General features: G+C 47.6%; 1 protein-coding gene across 4 annotated transcripts in view; it reads right to left on the bottom strand.

Annotated features, from left to right (window-relative positions):
• Positions 1–22,117, bottom strand: part of nuggc (nuclear GTPase, germinal center associated) — a 116,118-nt gene that overhangs the window by 4,574 nt on the left and 89,427 nt on the right. For 3 of the 4 annotated variants that reach the window (XM_031903781.1, XM_031903783.1, XM_031903780.1), the window contains 3 exons: positions 18,260–18,429; positions 15,746–15,939; positions 6,163–6,214 (listed from right to left, as the gene is read on the bottom strand). In XM_031903781.1, coding sequence (XP_031759641.1) covers positions 6,163–6,214; positions 15,746–15,939; positions 18,260–18,429 — 416 coding nt within the window. The remainder of the gene's footprint in view (positions 1–6,162; positions 6,215–15,745; positions 15,940–18,259; positions 18,430–22,117) is intronic. The other variant, XM_031903782.1, reaches the window with a different exon arrangement.

Here is a 22,117-nt window from a genome sequence, read left to right as displayed (position 1 = left end):
GCCCAAATGGCACCCGAACCCCAAAAGACTTGGAAGGAAAGGGAAAACTCCCACTGGAATGGATAGACGAATGGCCCAAATGGCACCCGAACCCCGAAAGACTTGGAAGGAAAGGGAAAACTCCCATTGGAATGGATAGAAGAATGGCCCAAATGGCACCCGAACCCCAAAAGATTTGGAAGGAAAGGGAAAACTCCCATTGGAATGGATAGAAGAATGGCCCAAATGGCACCCGAACCCTGAAAGACTTGGAAGGAAAGGGAAAACTCCCATTGGAATGGATAGAAGAATGGCCCAAATGGCACCCGAACCCCGAAAGACTTGGAAGGAAAGGGAAAACTCCCATTAGAATGGATAGAAGAATGGCCCAAATGGCACCCGAACCCCGAAAGACTTGGAAGGAAAGGGAAAACTCCCATCGGAACGGATAGAAGAATGGCCCAAATGGCACCCGAACCCTGAAAGACTTGGAAGAAAAGGGAAAACTCCCATCGGAACGGATAGAAGAATGGCCCAAATGGCACCCGAACCCCGAAAGACTTGGAAGGAAAGGGAAAACTCCCATCGGAACGGATAGAAGAATGGCCCAAATGGCACCCGAACCCCAAAAGATTTGGAAGGAAAGGGAAAACTCCCATTAGAATGGATAGAAGAATGGCCCAAATGGCACCCGAACCCCAAAAGATTTGGAAGGAAAGGGAAAACTCCCATTAGAATGGATAGAACAAATGGCCCAAATAGCACCCGAACCCCGAAAGATTGGAAGGAAAGGGAAAACTCCCATTGGAATGGATAGAAGAATGGCCCAAATGGCACCCGAACCCCGAAAGACTTGGAAGGAAAGGGAAAACTCCCATTGGAATGGATAGAAGAATGGCCCAAATGGCACCCGAACCCTGAAAGACTTGGAAGGAAAGGGAAAACTCCCATTGGAATGGATAGAAGAATGGCCCAAATGGCACCCGAACCCCGAAAGACTTGGAAGGAAAGGGAAAACTCCCACTGGAATGGATAGAAGAATGGCCCAAATGGCACCCGAACCCCGAAAGACTTGGAAGGAAAGGGAAAACTCCCATTGGAATGGATAGAAGAATGGCCCAAATGGCACCCGAACCCTGAAAGACTTGGAAGGAAAGGGAAAACTCGCATTAGAATGGATAGAAGAATGGCCCAAATGGCACCCGAACCCTGAAAGACTTGGAAGGAAAGGGAAAACTCCCATTGGAATGGATAGAAGAATGGCCCAAATGGCACCCGAACCCTGAAAGACTTGGAAGAAAAGGGAAAACTCCCATTAGAATGGATAGAAGAATGGCCCAAATGGCACCCGAACCCCGAAAGACTTGGAAGAAAAGGGAAAACTCCCATTAGAATGGATAGAAGAATGTCCCAAATGGCACCCGAACCCCGAAAGACTTGGAAGGAAAGGGAAAACTCCCATCGGAATGGATAGAAGAATGGCCCAAATGGCACCCGAACCCTGAAAGACTTGGAAGAAAAGGGAAAACTCCCATTAGAATGGATAGAAGAATGGCCCAAATGGCACCCGAACCCCGAAAGACTTGGAAGAAAAGGGAAAACTCCCATTGGAATGGATAGAAGAATGGCCCAAATGGCACCCGAACCCCGAAAGACTTGGAAGAAAAGGGAAAACTCCCATTGGAATAGATAGAAGAATGGCCCAAATGGCACCCGAACCCTGAAAGACTTGGAAGAAAAGGGAAAACTCCCATTAGAATGGATAGAAGAATGGCCCAAATGGCACCCGAACCCCGAAAGACTTGGAAGAAAAGGGAAAACTCCCATTAGAATGGATAGAAGAATGGCCCAAATGGCACCCTATAGAAGAATGGCCCAAATGGCACCCGAACCCCGAAAGACTTGGAAGGAAAGGGAAAACTCCCATTAGAATGGATAGAAGAATGGCCCAAATGGCACCCGAACCCCGAAAGACTTGGAAGGAAAGGGAAAACTCCCATCGGAATGGATAGAAGAATGGCCCAAATGGCACCCGAACCCTGAAAGACTTGGAAGGAAAGGGAAAACTCCCATCGGAATGGATAGAAGAATGGCCCAAATGGCACCCGAACCCTGAAAGACTTGGAAGGAAAGGGAAAACTCCCATTGGAACGGATAGAAGAATGGCCCAAATGGCACCCGAACCCTGAAAGACTTGGAAGGAAAGGGAAAACTCCCATTGGAACGGATAGAAGAATGGCCCAAATGGCACCCGAACCCTGAAAGACTTGGAAGGAAAGGGAAAACTCCCATTGGAACAGATAGAAGAATGGCCCAAATGGCACCCGAACCCTGAAAGACTTGGAAGAAAAGAGAAAACTCCCATTAGGATGGATAGAAGAATGGCCCAAATGGCACCCGAACCCTGAAAGACTTGGAAGGAAAGGGAAAACTCCCATCGGAACGGATAGAAGAATGGCCCAAATGGCACCCGAACCCCGAAAGACTTGGAAGGAAAGGGAAAACTCCCATTAGAATGGATAGAAGAATGGCCCAAATGGCACCCGAACCCCAAAAGATTTGGAAGGAAAGGGAAAACTCCCATTAGAATGGATAGAACAAATGGCCCAAATAGCACCCGAACCCCGAAAGATTGGAAGGAAAGGGAAAACTCCCATTGGAATGGATAGAAGAATGGCCCAAATGGCACCCGAACCCCGAAAGACTTGGAAGGAAAGGGAAAACTCCCATTGGAATGGATAGAAGAATGGCCCAAATGGCACCCGAACCCTGAAAGACTTGGAAGGAAAGGGAAAACTCCCATTGGAATGGATAGAAGAATGGCCCAAATGGCACCCGAACCCCGAAAGACTTGGAAGGAAAGGGAAAACTCCCATTGGAATGGATAGAAGAATGGCCCAAATGGCACCCGAACCCTGAAAGACTTGGAAGGAAAGGGAAAACTCCCATTGGAACAGATAGAAGAATGGCCCAAATGGCACCCGAACCCTGAAAGACTTGGAAGAAAAGAGAAAACTCCCATTAGGATGGATAGAAGAATGGCCCAAATGGCACCCGAACCCTGAAAGACTTGGAAGGAAAGGGAAAACTCCCATCGGAACGGATAGAAGAATGGCCCAAATGGCACCCGAACCCCGAAAGACTTGGAAGGAAAGGGAAAACTCCCATTAGAATGGATAGAAGAATGGCCCAAATGGCACCCGAACCCCAAAAGATTTGGAAGGAAAGGGAAAACTCCCATTAGAATGGATAGAACAAATGGCCCAAATAGCACCCGAACCCCGAAAGATTGGAAGGAAAGGGAAAACTCCCATTGGAATGGATAGAAGAATGGCCCAAATGGCACCCGAACCCCGAAAGACTTGGAAGGAAAGGGAAAACTCCCATTGGAATGGATAGAAGAATGGCCCAAATGGCACCCGAACCCTGAAAGACTTGGAAGGAAAGGGAAAACTCCCACTGGAATGGATAGAAGAATGGCCCAAATGGCACCCGAACCCCGAAAGACTTGGAAGGAAAGGGAAAACTCCCATTGGAATGGATAGAAGAATGGCCCAAATGGCACCCGAACCCTGAAAGACTTGGAAGGAAAGGGAAAACTCCCATTAGAATGGATAGAAGAATGGCCCAAATGGCACCCGAACCCTGAAAGACTTGGAAGGAAAGGGAAAACTCCCATTGGAATGGATAGAAGAATGGCCCAAATGGCACCCGAACCCTGAAAGACTTGGAAGAAAAGGGAAAACTCCCATTAGAATGGATAGAAGAATGGCCCAAATGGCACCCGAACCCCGAAAGACTTGGAAGGAAAGGGAAAACTCCCATTAGAATGGATAGAAGAATGTCCCAAATGGCACCCGAACCCCGAAAGACTTGGAAGGAAAGGGAAAACTCCCATCGGAACGGATAGAAGAATGGCCCAAATGGCACCCGAACCCTGAAAGACTTGGAAGAAAAGGGAAAACTCCCATTAGAATGGATAGAAGAATGGCCCAAATGGCACCCGAACCCCGAAAGACTTGGAAGAAAAGGGAAAACTCCCATTGGAATGGATAGAAGAATGGCCCAAATGGCACCCGAACCCCGAAAGACTTGGAAGAAAAGGGAAAACTCCCATTGGAATAGATAGAAGAATGGCCCAAATGGCACCCGAACCCTGAAAGACTTGGAAGAAAAGGGAAAACTCCCATTAGAATGGATAGAAGAATGGCCCAAATGGCACCCGAACCCCGAAAGACTTGGAAGAAAAGGGAAAACTCCCATTAGAATGGATAGAAGAATGGCCCAAATGGCACCCGAACCCCGAAAGACTTGGAAGAAAAGGGAAAACTCCCATTAGAATGGATAGAAGAATGGCCCAAATGGCACCCTATAGAAGAATGGCCCAAATGGCACCCGAACCCCGAAAGACTTGGAAGGAAAGGGAAAACTCCCATTAGAATGGATAGAAGAATGGCCCAAATGGCACCCGAACCCCGAAAGACTTGGAAGGAAAGGGAAAACTCCCATCGGAATGGATAGAAGAATGGCCCAAATGGCACCCGAACCCTGAAAGACTTGGAAGAAAAGGGAAAACTCCCATCGGAATGGATAGAAGAATGGCCCAAATGGCACCCGAACCCTGAAAGACTTGGAAGAAAAGGGAAAACTCCCATCGGAACGGATAGAAGAATGGCCCAAATGGCACCCGAACCCTGAAAGACTTGGAAGAAAAGGGAAAACTCCCATTGGAACGGATAGAAGAATGGCCCAAATGGCACCCGAACCCTGAAAGACTTGGAAGGAAAGGGAAAACTCCCATCGGAATGGATAGAAGAATGGCCCAAATGGCACCCGAACCCTGAAAGACTTGGAAGGAAAGGGAAAACTCCCATCAGAATGGATAGAAGAATGGCCCAAATGGCACCCGAACCCTGAAAGACTTGGAAGAAAAGGGAAAACTCCCATCAGAATGGATAGAAGAATGGCCCAAATGGCACCCGAACCCTGAAAGACTTGGAAGAAAAGGGAAAACTCCCATTGGAACGGATAGAAGAATGGCCCAAATGGCACCCGAACCCTGAAAGATTTGGAAGAAAAGGGAAAACTCCCATCGGATTGGATAGAACAATGGCCCAAATGGCAAAGTCTCGGCCAATGATCAGCTCCAGGGAGAAGGAGTAACGTTACCCGTCAGTACTGTTACAATCAGAAGGCGCCTACAGTCATAGTCATCTCAGGCTACACAATAAAACACAAAAGATAACGGGGGCCTTTCATTTCCCAGGAGCATGTGAGTACTGGGGGGTGGGGGAGGCTTTCATTTCCCAGGAACATGTGAGTACTGGGGGGGTGGGGGGGAGGCTTTCATTTCCCAGGAACATGTGAGTACTGGGGGGGGGGGGGGGGGGGGCTTTCATTTCTCAGGAACATGTGAGTACTGGGGGGTGGGGGGAGGCTTTCATTTCCCAGGAACATGTGAGTACTGGGGGGGGGGGGGGGCTTTCATTTCTCAGGAACATGTGAGTACTGGGGGGGGGCTTTCATTTCCCAGGAACATGTGAGTACTGGGGGGGGGCTTTAATTTCCCAGGAACATGTGAGTACTGGGGGGGGGGGCTTTAATTTCCCAGGAGCATGTGAGTACTGGGGGGGGGGGGGCTTTAATTTCCCAGGAGCATGTGAGTACTGGGGGGGTTTAGTGAAGCCGCATTTAGTTGTATGGGATTAAACCCAATGGGAAAACTGTCTGTGCAACAATGTGGGGCCCTTGTAACTGTGCTGAACGTAACTGCTCAGTACTGATTACTGGTAGCACCTAATTGGTTGGATTAGCTCGTTACGCCTTGAACTTCATAGGTAGGTGTGTCCATGAGAAAAGGGATTTAAGGTGACCAATTGCAAGTTGTGCTTCTGTCTGACTCTCCCCTGAAGAGGGACAGCAGGGGATCCCCGCAGCAACTCTTAAAAGATCAGAAAGCAAAGACTGTTCAGTATCAGGGTTTAGGGAAGGCTACGAACAGCTCAGGTCCCAGGGGTTTAAACTGTCAGTTCCAACTGTAAGGAACGTAATGAGGAAATGGGAGGCCACAGGCACAGTTGCTGTAAAACCCGGGTCTGGCCGGCAAGGAACATCCCGGAGCGGCATATGGGGGGGATTGTGAGATTGGGAAGGAGGAGCCAGAAGGACTAATCGCAGCCTTACCCTTGGGCTCCTGGGAAATGCTGAGTGCAGTCCCGCTTGGGAAGGGAAAGTCCTGCAAGAGAAACAGGGACCTTACAGTGAGGGGGCAATTACACACAGGTGGGCAAATAACCAATTGCAGAGGTAGGAGATAGGGTTTGTGTCACACACTCATAGACTCACTCACACACAGACCCACACACATTCACTCACACACAGACTCACACTTACACACACACTCACACAGACTCACACTCACTCCCACACAGACTCACACACACAGACTAACACCCACACAGACTAACACCCACACAGACTCACACACACACAGACTCACACCCACACAGACTCACACACACACAGACTAACACCCACACAGACTCACTCACTCACACACTCACACCCACACAGACTAACACTCACTCACACACACAGACTCACACCCACACACACACAGACTAACACTCATTCACACAAACACACACACACACACACACACACACAGACTAACACTCACTCACACACAGACTAACACTCACTCACACACACACTTACACACAGACTAACACTCACTCACACACACACTTACACACAGACTAACACTCACTCACACACACAGACTCACACCCACACAGACTCACTCACAGACTCACACCCACACAGACTAACACACACTCTCACACACACACACTCACACACAGACTAACACTCACTCTCACACACACACACTCACACACAGACTAACACTCACTCACACACACTTACACACAGACTAACACTCACACACACACAGACTCACTTACACACAGACTAACACACACTCACACAGACTCACTTACACACAGACTAACACTCATTCACACACACACACACACACACACACACACACACACAGACTAACACTCACTCACATACAGACTAACACTCACAAACACACTTACACACAGACTAACACTCACACACAGACTAACACTCACTCATACACAGACTAACACTCACTCACACACACACTTACACACAGACTAACACTCACTCACACACAGACTAACACTCACTCACACACAGACTAACAAGGAAATTAGAGGGAAGATTTGAGGGAATAAGTGCGGTGCCCGGCTGGTTCAGCCCAACAGTAGAAGTGGGCCGGGAGGCAGGGCTAAGGCTCAGCACCAGAATAGCCCAGAATGGGGGGGCGTGGCTACCAGCCTATGTGAGCAGACGTGAGTTGAGTGAGCTACGCTCCGGAGGTCCCTTGAGACAACAAAAAAAAGCTAAAAAAATCTGCCAACACGGACTCTACCGACTCCAACCAGCAACCTTTACCACAAAGATGCCTAATGGGGCTAAACAAAGCTCAAAGCGTGCCGCCGATGCCGCAGCCAAACTAGAACACTACGCTCGGGAAGGGAAACAAGATGGCGCCGAGGCACCACTCGACACCCCCACTACCTCGAGCAGGCCCGCTGCTACTCCCCGACCGTACCTACAATGATGGACTTACTTGCGGAAATGAAAAACACCCGGGAGGCATGCACGGGGCTAATAACAACCAAGGTAGATGAAATTAAAATGGAACTTTCTATCTTCCGGCGCGATGTCCAGAAAATGAGAGAAAGAGCCGCGGCGGTGGAACAGCGAGTGAGACGCAAACAGACCTCTCCCGAACCAAATAATAGAACTGCAAGTAGCGGTGCAATCCTGGCAAAGCCAGTCAGCCGACTGGGAGAACAGGCGCAATAATATCAGGCTGCTGGGCTTCCCGGAGCGCGCGGAGTCCCCTGAAACCTTTGTTCAGCGCTGGCTGCTAGACATGTTTGGGGCAGATACACTCACACCCACCTTCTCTGTGCAACGCGCTCACCGCATCCCGATGCATTCCCCCCCCGCCCGGCGCCCCAGCCCTGATTGCCCGGCTGCTAAACGCAAGAGATCGGGATAAAATTCTCTCCGCACAAAAAAGCAACTTCCATTTGAAAACGCCAACATAGCCATCTACCCAGACTACTCGCTGGAGGTACAAAAGCAGCGCTTCAAATTCAGTGAGATAAAGAAGCAGCTAAAGTTGATTACGCCATGCTTTCCCCGCCAAAGCTACGAATCTCCATGGATGGGAAAGTAAACTTTTTTACTAACCCACAAGAGGCCAACGCGTGGCTGGAGAGTCAAAATCTACCGGGCGCGCCAAGAGGTGACCAAGCTTAAACCAACTACAAGTCAAGCCTAGCTAACGCGCTTCATTGGGGAAAGGCACCGTAGGGACCCCAGTTGGACTACCTGCAACAGTGCTGCACAGGCCTATAAGGCCCAGCTGGTCGTGAACTATCCACCCCCCACGCGTCTCCTACAGGCGCCATTTAAGTACACAACGTTACGGTATTATTGCAGTTAATGGGTTAATTCTGCCTGCAGTTCCAGCGAAAGCAGAAAGGGAGGGTAAAGAAAGGTGCTACGAGAATGTTCCACTGTACGAAATGCTCAGCCTAACTAACTGTCTGGCATGTGGGGTTGGAAATAGTTGTGTTGCGTACAAACCCCCACGGACTGTTCTGCCACTTTGGCTTCTTCTTCCTCTTCTTCCGCTTCTTCTTCTTCTTCCGCTTCTTCTTCTGCTTCTTCTTCCGCTTCTTCTTCCTATTCTTCTTCCGCTTCTTCTTCCTATTCTTCTTCCGCTTCTTCTTCTTCTTCTTCCACTTCTTCTTCTTCCACTTCTTCTTCTTCTTCCACTTCTTCTTCTTCTTCTACTTCTTCTTCCACTTCTTCTTCCTCTTCTTCTTCTTCTTCCACTTCTTCTTCCGCTTCTTCTTCCACTTCTTCTTCTTCCGCTTCTTCTTCCTCTTCTTCTTCTGCTTCTTCTTCCTCTTCTTCTTCCGCTTCTTCTTCCTCTTCTTCCTCTTCTTCCGCTTCTTCTTCCGCTTCTTCTTCCACTTCTTCTTCCGCTTCTTCTTCCGCTTCTACTTCCGCTTCTTCTTCCTCTTCTTCTTCCGCTTCTTCTTCCGCTTCTTCTTCTTAGCGCCCCCCATTTTCTAAACGCTACTCCTCCTACAGGTTTAGGGGTACAATACCCAAACTCCCCACACATCTTCGCCCTATAGCGGAGCAGCTTGCTTGTACTTTTCTAAGGGATCCGGCCCCCCGTCTTTTTGTGGTGCCGCTCCAAACCCCCCAATTCTCCCATTGACTTTGACAGGGAAGATTTTCAAACACTGCCACACTTACAGCTTTGAAGCTACAGCCCCCAAACTTGAATAACATAATCGTGGAATGAAGCAGCAACATTTGTTGGATGACCCCAAAGTGGGAGGGGCCAAAAACAGCCAATCAAATTTTAATCATTGACTTTAATGGGGAAATTGAAACTGCTGCCAAACTTACAGCTTTGAGGCCACACCCCCAAACTTGAATCACACGGTCACCTATTGATTTTTATTGGTTTGTTGCCAGGCTTCCCAAACTTTGCATAGTCAGACACTGGGTGACTACGCATGTAAGGTTTTTTGTATTTTTGTCAATCAGATTTTACCTATTGACTCTAAATGGGGAAATTCAACCTGCTGCCATTCTCACAGTAATAACACCAGGGTCCCCAAACTTTTCACAGTTGGTCACTAGAGGACTACAGTTTTAGTTTTGAAAAAGTGGGTGGGGCCACCAACAGCCAATCAGATTTCACCTATTGAATTTTATTGGTTTGATGCCAGAGTTCGCAAACTTTGCACAGTCAGTCATTGGGTGACTTTGTACTCAAGGTTAGAAAAAGTGGGCCGCCAAAAGCCAATCACATTTCTTTCATTGTTTTCAGTGGGAAAATTGTAACTGCTGCCATTCTCACATATTTAATGTCAGGGTCCCCAAACTTTGCACAGTTTGTCACTAGGTGACTATGTTCCAAGTTTAGAAAAGTGGGTGGGGCCAACAACAACCAATTAGATATCACCTATAGACTTCATATGTTTAAATTTAAACTGCAGCCATTCTTTAAATATTAATACTAAGGTCTCCAAACTTTGCAGAGCTAGTCACCTGGTAACTGCAGTTCAGAGTTAGAAAAAGTGGGTGGAGCCAACAGCAGCCAATCAGATTTTACCTATTGATTTTCAATGGGAAATTCAACCTGCTGCCATTCTCACAGTATTAACACCAGGGTCACTAGGGAACTGCATTTTTAGGTTTTAAAAAGTGGGTGGAGCCACCAACAGCCAATCAGACTTCACCTATTGAATTTTTTTGGTTTATATTTAAAATGTTGCTTTGCTCACACTATTTATGTCAAGGTTCCCAAACAAGTGGGAGGAGCCACCAACAGCCAATCCATTTCCACCCATTAGATTTCATTGGTTCATATTTAAACTGATGCCATTATTTAAATATTAATTCCAGGGTTGTTAAAGTTTCCAGAGTTAGCCACTGGGTATTTGCATTTCAAAGTTAGAAAAAGTGGGTGGAGCCACCAACAGCCAATAACATTTCACCTATTTACTTTCAATGGTGAAGTGTAAAATGCTGTCAGCCTCACAATGAATGCTTGAGTCCCCAAAATTTGCAAAGTTGGTCACTGGGGGACTTCGGTTCAAAAATAGGAAAAGTGGGTTGGGCCACTAACAGCCAATCAGATTTCATCCATTGAATTTTATTGGTTTAAATTTAAAATGCTGCCATTCTCACACTATTTATGCCAGGGTGCCACTGTTTGTCACTGGGTGACTTCCACTCAAGGTTAGAAAAAGTGGGCAGAACCACCAACCACCAATCACAATTCACCTATTGACTTTTATTGGTTTAAATTTTAATTGCTGCCGTTCCTTAACTATTAATCCCGGGCCCCTAAACTTCGCAGAGTTAGTCACTGGGTAACTGCAGTTCCAGGTTAGAAAAAGGGGGTGGAGCCACCAACCGCCGATCAGATGTCGTTGACTTTCAGTGGGGAAATTTAAGTTGCTGCCATGCAGACACTATTAAAACCAGGGTCCCCAAACTTTGCACAGTGGTTTTTACTGTATAACTGGGGTCCAAGCTTAGAGAAAGTGGGCGGGGCCCATTCAGTGACTTCATGTTTTTCAACCCAACATGAAGTTTGTTCTCAAACTTCCCTTTCTAGTTACTTTATGTTGTTTGCACTCAGGCGAGAAAATTTGATAAGGCTCTACAATAATTGTGTGGTAAATGCTATATATGTTACACGTAATTACTACTACAGGATAATACAATGGGTCTCTCACTGCTAAGTTGGAATGTAAGAGGCTTGAATGACCCGATAAAACGTAAACTAGTGGTAGATTATGCTAGGAAACAGCAAGCTATATATAACATTCCTTCAAGAAACACATCTTATAGGCACTAAGCAAACTACTATAAATAAACCATGGGGGGGTTGGCGCTATCACGCAGGGGCGGGCCAAGCTGTCTGGGCGCCCTAGGCAACCCGATCGGCCACCTGGCCCGCCCCGCCCCCTCCGTTGGCGTGCATGCGCAGTTCAGGGGGGGGTGCGATGCCGTGGGTCATTGCCCCCGCCGCTTGTCATTAGCGGCGGGGGCAATGGCAAAGTAGGGGAACTAGTGGTAGGCAGCAGAGGCTTCTGCCTGGCACCCCCTAATCATTGCGCCCTAGGCAGCTGCCTCTTCTGCCTACCCCTAGTTCCGGCCCTGCTATCACGCAGCCTACTCAACCTACTCAGCAGGGGTTTCTATCCTGATTAAAAAAAGCCTTCACTTCCAACCTATTACGGTTAAAACAGACCCCCGAGGTAGATATATATTTATACATGCCCGCGTAAATGCATCAAACTATGTGCTCGCAAATGTGTATATCCCCCCGCCATATTCAGATGATTGTATTCAGCAATTGCTAGCCTTTATAAGCTCCCGACCCCAGGCCCAGGTCATTTGTGCGGGTGACTTCAATACAGTACTTAATCCCAATGTAGACAGGCTAAGCAAGTGATCCCCACAACCCCCCTATACCGCCACCAATCTTCTCAATCTAACTACCACAATGGGCCTAACAGAGGGCTGGAGATACACTCACCCTACGGCTCTTCAATACTCCTGTTTCTCTACCTCTCATATGTCTCTATCCCGCATAGATATGGTTTTCTCTCCCAAAGTTTGCTAGTAGGCTTAAAAGAGTGTAAATACTTGCCCCGCGGAATATCAGATCATACTCTGCTAATAATAACCTGGGAAACCTATGGAGGGTGCCAAAATAAGAGATGGGCTCTCAACCCAGTATGGCTAGGTATAATTGACAAAGATGAATCCATATCAGCAGACATACTTGAATTCTTCCAAATGAACCAGGACTCGGCTAGTCATATAATAGTCTGGGATACGTTTAAAGCCTACATAAGGGGTGTGTTACATAGAGAAATCCCTGCAGTCAAACGAGAAACAACACGAATAGAGGAGGAATTGGCACAAAGGGTTGAAACCTGTGAAATAGAGGCAATAAGTAACCCCACACCCCAAAATCTACAAAACTTACAATCTGCTCAAACTAATTACACCACCCACGTAGCGCAAAAGGCCAAACGTAAACTGTTATTTACAAATGCTTCTTATTTTGAGCAGGAAAGCTACTGGCCTATATCTCCAAAACACACTGCTCCCCCCCTGTCATAACTGAATTGATTGACCAACAAGGTCTAACGCACACCCACCCCACAGAAATAGCAACCCTACTGTTCAGATACTATGCAAGCATCTACAGCTCCCAACCCTCAACTACACCGATAGAAGCTCCTTCCTGTTACCCCTAACTTACCACGGTTAACGGAAGAACAAAAAATAAGTCTGGAGGCGGACCTTACCCTAACTGAACTCATTGAGGCTATAGATGGGTTTCCCACAAGAAAGGCGGCCGGTCCTGATGGATTGCCTGTAGAAATTTACAAGAGGTTTAAAGAGGTAATTGCCCCACACCTACTCCAAATGTTCAACTATGCTATAACATCTGGCTCTCTCCCACAATCCCTATATGAGGCCTCTATAGTCCTACTAAGTAAACCAGGTAAAGACCCCGCACAGCCGGACGCCTATCGCCCAATCTCCCTCCTCACAACAGATATTAAAATTTTAGCAAAAATTTTAGCATAGAGAATAGCTAAGGCCCTGCCACTAATCATATCAGAGGATCAAACTGGTTTTATGGCCAATAAAGCAGCTACTAAACACGATAACTGTGGGCAACGGGCAGTGGCAGGATTAGACATTACTAAAGCCTTTGACACAGTCGAATGGGAATATCTATGGAACACCCTACAATGCTTTAATTTTGGGCCTTCCCTCAGTAAATGGATTAAGCTGCTCTACCACTCACCCAAAGCAGCTATAGTGGTCAATGGCTCAAGCACTGACTACTTTCCTTTACAAAGAGGCACAAGGCAAGGGTGCCCTCTGTCCCCCCTTTTGTTTGCTATAGCCATGGAGCCATTTGCACAAGCAATCAGACAAGCTACTGAATTTACAGGATGGAAAATTGGCAATAGAGAGGAACGCATACAATTGTATGCTGATGACACGCTAATTTATTTGGGCGACCTAGGACCCTCCATAACAACACTGACCAATATAACCTCCAGATTTGCCCAAATCTCTGGTCTGGTCACTAGTTTAGCCAAGTCAGTTATCCTACCGGTTGACCCACAGCACCTGCCAGGTAACCAGTCAAATATGCCCTTTCCCATTGTTCAACAATTCACTTACCTAGGGGTTGTAATTAAGCTCCCTTTATCTGATTACTATAGTTTGAACATACTTCCTGTGAAAAACTATATACAAAAGAAAATTAAAGCCTGGGAATCACTACTAATTGGCCCAATGGGCAGAATACATTTGATTAAAACGATTCTTCTGCCTAAACTAACATATGCCCTCATACAAACCCCATGTGCCATTAAAAAAGGTTCTTCACTGCCCTGGACTCAACATTTAGACAACTAATATGGGCCGGCACCCGCCACCGATTAAGCTTAGATACCTTGATCAAGAGCAAATCTCGTGGGGGAGCAGCATTCCCAAATATATTTTTATACTACATAGCTGCTCAATTGAGCCATATAGCATCCTGGGTAGAAGATACAAATCACCAATCACTGTACCTTTTGCATAAAACCTTGCTAGGGGTTCCCTACACCCCGTTTCAGTGGCTGCTCACTAAAGTCTCCCACCCAATAGCTTACCCTAACCAGGTCATTATGCATGCACGTCAAATTGTGCAAAAATCGCTGCATATTATGCAATTTAAGAATATACTACCTTTGACCCCCTTGTGGGACAATGCATATTTTCCAGGCTTAGCTAAATTGGGGAGTAATCCAGTTTGGGATAGGTGCGGTATTAGCACTATAGGCGATGTGTGGAATGGAGCCTCTATGGTACTCTTTGACCAGCTTAAGCAACTATACCACTTACCTGCACACCAATGGCTGAAATACATGCAAGTTAAAAGATGCCTAAACGCACAAAATCAGGGAAACGCTATTATCCTTGCTAACCATTCACTAACCGATCGCATACAACAAAGCTCAACTAAAGGCCTTATCTCTAACCTGTACCAGGAACTTCACGCCATACTGCATAACAAGGGGACAAATGGGAAGGAGATATAGGCTGCTGCAGTGATGAGGAGTGGGACCAAATGTTGGAATCTCCCCTTCTGATATCCCTAAACTACAGGGACCGTATGACTCCACAGAGCCTATTACTACCCCGCCAAACTACATAAACTGTTCCCAGGCTCCCCCCCAGAATGCCCCAGGTGTGCTACACAACAAGCCTCCTTTATACATATGGTCTGGGGATGCTCAGTCTTTGTACTGGAATGAAGTATTTGACTCCATAGAGGCAGCCCTAGGAATACAGCTCTCCAGATCCCCAAAAGCCGCCTTATTCGGTATAGGTACACAAGAGACACTAACACGGTACCAAAGTGCCTTTATTAACAAAGCATTATTCATAGCAAAAAAGCTCATCACAAGGAAATGGAAGCAGGCCACTCCCCCGAGTCTTGCCCAATGGATTCTAGAAATGAAACGTCTATCCAATCTAGAGAATCTCATCTACTGCAAAAGGGGCAGCCCAAAGAAATACCATAAGATATGGGACAAATGGCTAGACTGGGTCCACTAAGTCCAAACCCCATTGAACCCTGTTAGGGACAAGTCAGTTTGGACTCAAATTAGTTAAACTATAATAGAATGTGCAATGCTATGCTATGTAATAACTGTTTATGAACCTATTAATGTGTAACTAATAATACAATGCTATTATACATGTACTGTACATATTGTTATTGTGAAACTGTACTCAATAAACGCCTGAAGTTAAAAAAAAGAATAACCCAGAATATAAGAGATGGGCCTAAACACTAGGGAAGACTCTAGGCCCAGTCTGCCAACATAACGGGGGGCTCCCCGAGGGGAGGGAATGTGGGGGAGACAGGGAGTAACAGGAAGTGAATGGCAAGGGGATGAGAAGGACATTTGGGTCGCTGTTGGGCTGAACCACAGAACTGGAGGAGACTGGGGAGGGTTCCACATTGCAGGGATGAGGGGGGGTCCCCAACGAACCCCAATGGAAGGAGGAACCTGCAGAGATATGGGGGGGTCACCTTGCTTCCTGCTGAGTGGGATTTGGTACCACATGCGGCTTCTTCTCCAGAACCTCTCCTCGTTGGGGAGACAAAGACCCTCGTTTCCTGCTGAATGAGAGCTGGGAGACCCCTAGGAAAGATGGGGGAGCGGTGCTCAGAGAGGGTGCAGGGTTTAAAAATAGATGATCCGGTTCTACATCTTGTTTGGGCTCCTACATACAGGGAAAATGGAAATATCAGCCCAAAAAGTCCATACTGGTACAGAACCTCAGAACTGACAGACTGGTACAGAACCTCAGAACTGACAGACTGGTACAGAACCTCAGAACTGACAGACTGGTACAGAACCTCAGAACTGACAGACTGGTACAGAACCTCAGAACTGACAGACTGGTACAGAACCTCAGAACTGACAGACTGGTACAGAACCTCAGAACTGACAGACTTGTACAGAACCTCAGAACTGACAGACTTGTACAGAACCTCAGAACCGATAGACTGGTACAGAACCTCAGAACTGACAGACTGGTACAGAACCTCAGAACCGATAGACTGGTACAGAACCTCAGAATGCTACTGTTTCTGGTGTTACTCAGGTTACACAGACACAAAATGGCAACAAAACAATAAGTAATATGGCAACAAGAGAAGTAACTGAACCGTGGTGTGTAATACACCCCCATCATTCTGCCCCCGTGCAGACCCCCCTCCCTATACCAGCCCGTGCCCTGCTGTACCCCCTGTACTTGCCTGCTTCTCAGTGTAATACACCCCCATCATTCTGCCCCCGTGCAGACCCCCCTCCCTATACCAGCCCGTGCCCTGTTGTACCCCCTGTACTTGCCTGCTTCTCAGTGTAATACACCCCCATCATTCTGCCCCCGTGCAGACCCCCCTCCCTATACCAGCCCGTGCCCTGCTGTACCCCCTGTACTTGCCTGCTTCTCAGTGTAATACACCCCCATCATTCTGCCCCCGTGCAGACCCCCCTCCCTATACCAGCCCGTGCCCTGTTGTACCCCCTGTACTTGCCTGCTTCTCAGTGTAATACACCCCCATCATTCTGCCCCCGTGCAGACCCCCCTCCCTATACCAGCCCGTGCCCTGCTGTACCCCCTGTACTTGCCTGCTTCTCAGTGTAATACACCCCCATCATTCTGCCCCCGTGCAGACCCCCGCCCTATACCAGCCCGTGCCCTGCTGTACCCCCTGTACTTGCCTGCTTCTCAGTGTAATACACCCCCATCATTCTGCCCCCGTGCAGACCCCCCTTGCTATACCAGCCCGTGCCCTGCTGTACCCCCTGTACTTGCCTGCTTCTCAGTGTAATACACCCCCATCATTCTGCCCCCGTGCAGACCCCCCTCCCTATACCAGCCCGTGCCCTGCTGTACCCCCTGTACTTGCCTGCTTCTCAGTGTAATACACCCCCATCATTCTGCCCCCGTGCAGACCCCCCTTGCTATACCAGCCCGTGCCCTGCTGTACCCCCTGTACTTGCCTGCTTCTCAGTGTAATACACCCCCATCATTCTGCCCCCGTGCAGACCCCCCTCCCTATACCAGCCCGTGCCCTGCTGTACCTCCTGTACTTGCCTGCTTCTCAGTGTAATACACCCCCATCATTCTGCCCCGTGCAGACCCCCCTCCCTATACCAGCCCGTGCCCTGCTGTACCCCCTGTACTTGCCTGCTTCTCAGTGTAATACACCCCCATCATTCTGCCCCCGTGCAGACCCCCCTCCCTATACCAGCCCGTGCCCTGTTGTACCCCCTGTACTTGCCTGCTTCTCAGTGTAATACACCCCCATCATTCTGCCCCGTGCAGACCCCCCTTGCTATACCAGCCCGTGCCCTGCTGTACCCCCTGTACTTGCCTGCTTCTCAGTGTAATACACCCCCATCATTCTGCCCCCGTGCAGACCCCCCTCCCTATACCAGCCCGTGCCCTGCTGTACCTCCTGTACTTGCCTGCTTCTCAGTGTAATACACCCCATCATTCTGCCCCCGTGCAGACCCCCCTCGCTATACCAGCCCGTGCCCTGCTGTACCCCCTGTACTTGCCTGCTTCTCAGTGTAATACACCCCCATCATTCTGCCCCCGTGCAGACCCCCCTCCCTATACCAGCCCGTGCCCTGTTGTACCCCCTGTACTTGCCTGCTTCTCAGTGTAATACACCCCCATCATTCTGCCCCCGTGCAGACCCCCCTCCCTATACCAGCCCGTGCCCTGCTGTACCCCCTGTACTTGCCTGCTTCTCAGTGTAATACACCCCCATCATTCTGCCCCCGTGCAGACCCCCCGCCCTATACCAGCCCGTGCCCTGCTGTACCCCCTGTACTTGCCTGCTTCTCAGTTTAATACACCCCCATCATTCTGCCCCCGTGCAGACCCCCCTTGCTATACCAGCCCGTGCCCTGCTGTACCCCCTGTACTTGCCTGCTTCTCAGTGTAATACACCCCCATCATTCTGCCCCCGTGCAGACCCCCCTCCCTATACCAGCCCGTGCCCTGTTGTACCCCCTGTACTTGCCTGCTTCTCAGTGTAATACACCCGCATCTTTTCCAGGGTCCTTCTGCCCTCGTGCAGATCAACCTCCCTATACCAGGCCGTGTCCTGCTGCCTCCAGGAGATAAAGTCCATCATTTCAGTGAGAGGTTGTGCATCAGATGGCATCTCCAGGAGAATGAGGAGTTTATTATCTAGAAAGGAAGAGCAAGGTAGTGCTGATGTGCGGGACATCTAGGGGAATGGAAAATGTTTGAAGGCATGGAAAGAAGAGATGGTAGGAATGTGAGTTGGAAAGGATATAACTGATAGGAGGAGGTGGAAGAACAGGAAGAGTGGCAAGTTGGAAACAATGGGTTAGATATGAAAAGGAGGGGGAAGAAGGTAGAGTTGGAAAGGTGGCAGAGAAAAGAGGCAGAGAACAAGAAGGAGAAGATAGCTGAAAATGATAGGAAGAAGAAAACAGAACTGGTAATGGGGAGAAAGAGAAAGAACTGGAAAGGATGGAAGAGGAGATATCTGAAAGGGATTGGAAGAATGTAGAACTGGAAAGGGGAGAAATATAGAGAACTGGAAAGGATGGAAGAGGAGATAGCTGAAAGGGATGGGAAGAAAGTAGAACTGGAAAGGGGAGAAATAGAGAGAAGTGGAAAGGATGCAAGAGGAGATAGCTGAAAGGGATTGGAAGAAAGTAGAACTGGAAAGGGGAGAAATAGAGAGAAGTGGAAAGGATGGAAGAGGAGATATCTGAAAGGGATAGGAAGAAAGTAGAACTGGAAAGGGGAGAAATAGAGAGAAGTGGAAAGGATGGAAGAGGAGATATCTGAAAGGGATGGGAAGAAAGTAGAACTGGAAAGGGGAGAAATAGAGAGAACAGGAAAGGATGGAAGAGGAGATATCTGAAAGGGATTGAAAGAAAGTAGAACTGGAAAGGGGAGAAATAGAGAGAACAGGAAAGGATGGAAGAGGAGATAGCTGAAAGGGATTGAAAGAAAGTAGAACTGGAAAGGGGAGAAATAGAGAGAACAGGAAAGGATGGAAGAGGAGATAGCTGAGAGGGATGGGAAGAACGTAGAACTGGAAAGGGGAGAAATAGAGAGAACAGGAAAGGATGGAAGAGGAGATATCTGAAAGGGATTGGAAGAAAGTAGAACTGGAAAGGGGAGAAATAGAGAGAAGTGGAAAGGATGGAAGAGGAGATATCTGAAAGGGATGGGAAGAAAGTAGAACTGGAAAGGGGAGAAATAGAGAGAAGTGGAAAGGATGGAAGAGGAGATATCTGAAAGGGATTGGAAGAAAGTAGAACTGGAAAGGGGAGAAATAGAGAGAAGTGGAAAGGATGGAAGAGGAGATATCTGAAAGGGATGGGAAGAAAGTAGAACTGGAAAGGGGGAGAAATAGAGAGAAGTGGAAAGGATGGAACAGGAGATAGCTGAGAGGGATGGGAAGAACGTAGAACTGGAAAGGGGAGAAATAGAGAGAACAGGAAAGGATGGAAGAGGAGATAGCTGAGAGGGATGGGAAGAACGTAGAACTGGAAAGGGGAGAAATAGAGAGAACAGGAAAGGATGGAAGAGGAGATATCTGAAAGGGATGGGAAGAAAGTAGAACTGGAAAGGGGAGAAATTGAGAGAAGTGGAAAGGATGGAAGAGGAGATAGCTGAAAGGGATTGGAAGAAAGTAGAACTGGAAAGGGGAGAAATAGAGAGAAGTGGAAAGGATGGAAGAGGAGATATCTGAAAGGGATTGGAAGAATGTAGAACTGGAAAGGGGAGAAATAGAGAGAAGTGGAAAGGATGGAAGAGGAGATATCTGAAAGGGATAGGAAGAAAGTAGAACTGGAAAGGGGAGAAATAGAGAGAAGTGGAAAGGATGGAAGAGGAGATATCTGAAAGGGATGGGAAGAAAGTAGAACTGGAAAGGGGAGAAATAGAGAGAACAGGAAAGGATGGAAGAGGAGATATCTGAAAGGGATTGAAAGAAAGTAGAACTGGAAAGGGGAGAAATAGAGAGAACAGGAAAGGATGGAAGAGGAGATAGCTGAAAGGGATTGAAAGAAAGTAGAACTGGAAAGGGGAGAAATAGAGAGAACAGGAAAGGATGGAAGAGGAGATAGCTGAGAGGGATGGGAAGAACGTAGAACTGGAAAGGGGAGAAATAGAGAGAACAGGAAAGGATGGAAGAGGAGATATCTGAAAGGGATTGGAAGAAAGTAGAACTGGAAAGGGGAGAAATAGAGAGAAGTGGAAAGGATGGAAGAGGAGATATCTGAAAGGGATGGGAAGAAAGTAGAACTGGAAAGGGGAGAAATAGAGAGAAGTGGAAAGGATGGAAGAGGAGATATCTGAAAGGGATTGGAAGAAAGTAGAACTGGAAAGGGGAGAAATAGAGAGAAGTGGAAAGGATGGAAGAGGAGATATCTGAAAGGGATGGGAAGAAAGTAGAACTGGAAAGGGGGAGAAATAGAGAGAAGTGGAAAGGATGGAACAGGAGATAGCTGAGAGGGATGGGAAGAACGTAGAACTGGAAAGGGGAGAAATAGAGAGAACAGGAAAGGATGGAAGAGGAGATAGCTGAGAGGGATGGGAAGAACGTAGAACTGGAAAGGGGAGAAATAGAGAGAACAGGAAAGGATGGAAGAGGAGATATCTGAAAGGGATGGGAAGAAAGTAGAACTGGAAAGGGGAGAAATAGAGAGAACAGGAAAGGATGGAAGAGGAGATATCTGAAAGGGATGGGAAGAAAGTAGAACTGGAAAGGGGAGAAATAGAGAGAACAGGAAAGGATGGAAGAGGAGATATCTGAAAGGGATGGGAAGAAAGTAGAACTGGAAAGGGGAGAAATAGAGAGAACAGGAAAGGATGGAAGAGGAGATATCTGAAAGGGATGGGAAGAAAGTAGAACTGGAAAGGGGAGAAATAGAGAGAACAGGAAAGGATGGAAGAGGAGATAGCTGAGAGGGATGGGAAGAACATAGAACTGGAAAGGGGAGAAATAGAGAGAACAGGAAAGGATGGAAGAGGAGATAGCTGAAAGGGATGGGAAGAAAGTAGAACTGGAAAGGGGAGAAATAGAGAGAAGTGGAAAGGATGGAAGAGGAGATAGCTGAGAGGGATGGGAAGAACGTAGAACTGGAAAGGGGAGAAATAGAGAGAACAGGAAAGGATGGAAGAGGAGATATCTGAAAGGGATGGGAAGAACGTAGAACTGGAAAGGGGAGAAATAGAGAGAACAGGAAAGGATGGAAGAGGAGATAGCTGAAAGGGATGGGAAGAAAGAAGAACTGGAAAGGGGAGAAATAGAGAGAACAGGAAAGGATGGAAGAGGAGATATCTGAAAGGGATGGGAAGAAAGTAGAACTGGAAAGGGGAGAAATAGAGAGAACAGGAAAGGATGGAAGAGGAGATAGCTGAGAGGGATGGGAAGAACGTAGAACTGGAAAGGGGAGAAATAGAGAGAACAGGAAAGGATGGAAGAGGAGATAGCTGAGAGGGATGGGAAGAACATAGAACTGGAAAGGGGAGAAATAGAGAGAACAGGAAAGGATGGAAGAGGAGATATCTGAAAGGGATTGGAAGAAAGTAGAACTGGAAAGGGGAGAAATAGAGAGAAGTGGAAAGGATGGAAGAGGAGATAGCTGAAAGGGATTGGAAGAAAGTAGAACTGGAAAGGGGAGAAATAGAGAGAACAGGAAAGGATGGAAGAGGAGATAGCTGAGAGGGATGGGAAGAATGTAGAACTGGAAAGGGGAGAAATAGAGAGAACAGGAAAGGATGGAAGAGGAGATAGCTGAGAGGGATGGGAAGAATGTAGAACTGGAAAGGGGAGAAATAGAGAGAAGTGGAAAGGATGGAAGAGGAGATAGCTGAGAGGGATGGGAAG

The sequence above is a fragment of the Xenopus tropicalis genome, chromosome 6, assembly GCF_000004195.4.
Source record: "Xenopus tropicalis strain Nigerian chromosome 6, UCB_Xtro_10.0, whole genome shotgun sequence".
NCBI classification, from domain to species: Eukaryota; Metazoa; Chordata; class Amphibia; order Anura; family Pipidae; genus Xenopus; species Xenopus tropicalis.
The sequence above is the reverse complement of the archived record's forward strand: the minus strand, read 5'-3'. Positions and strand labels throughout refer to the sequence as shown.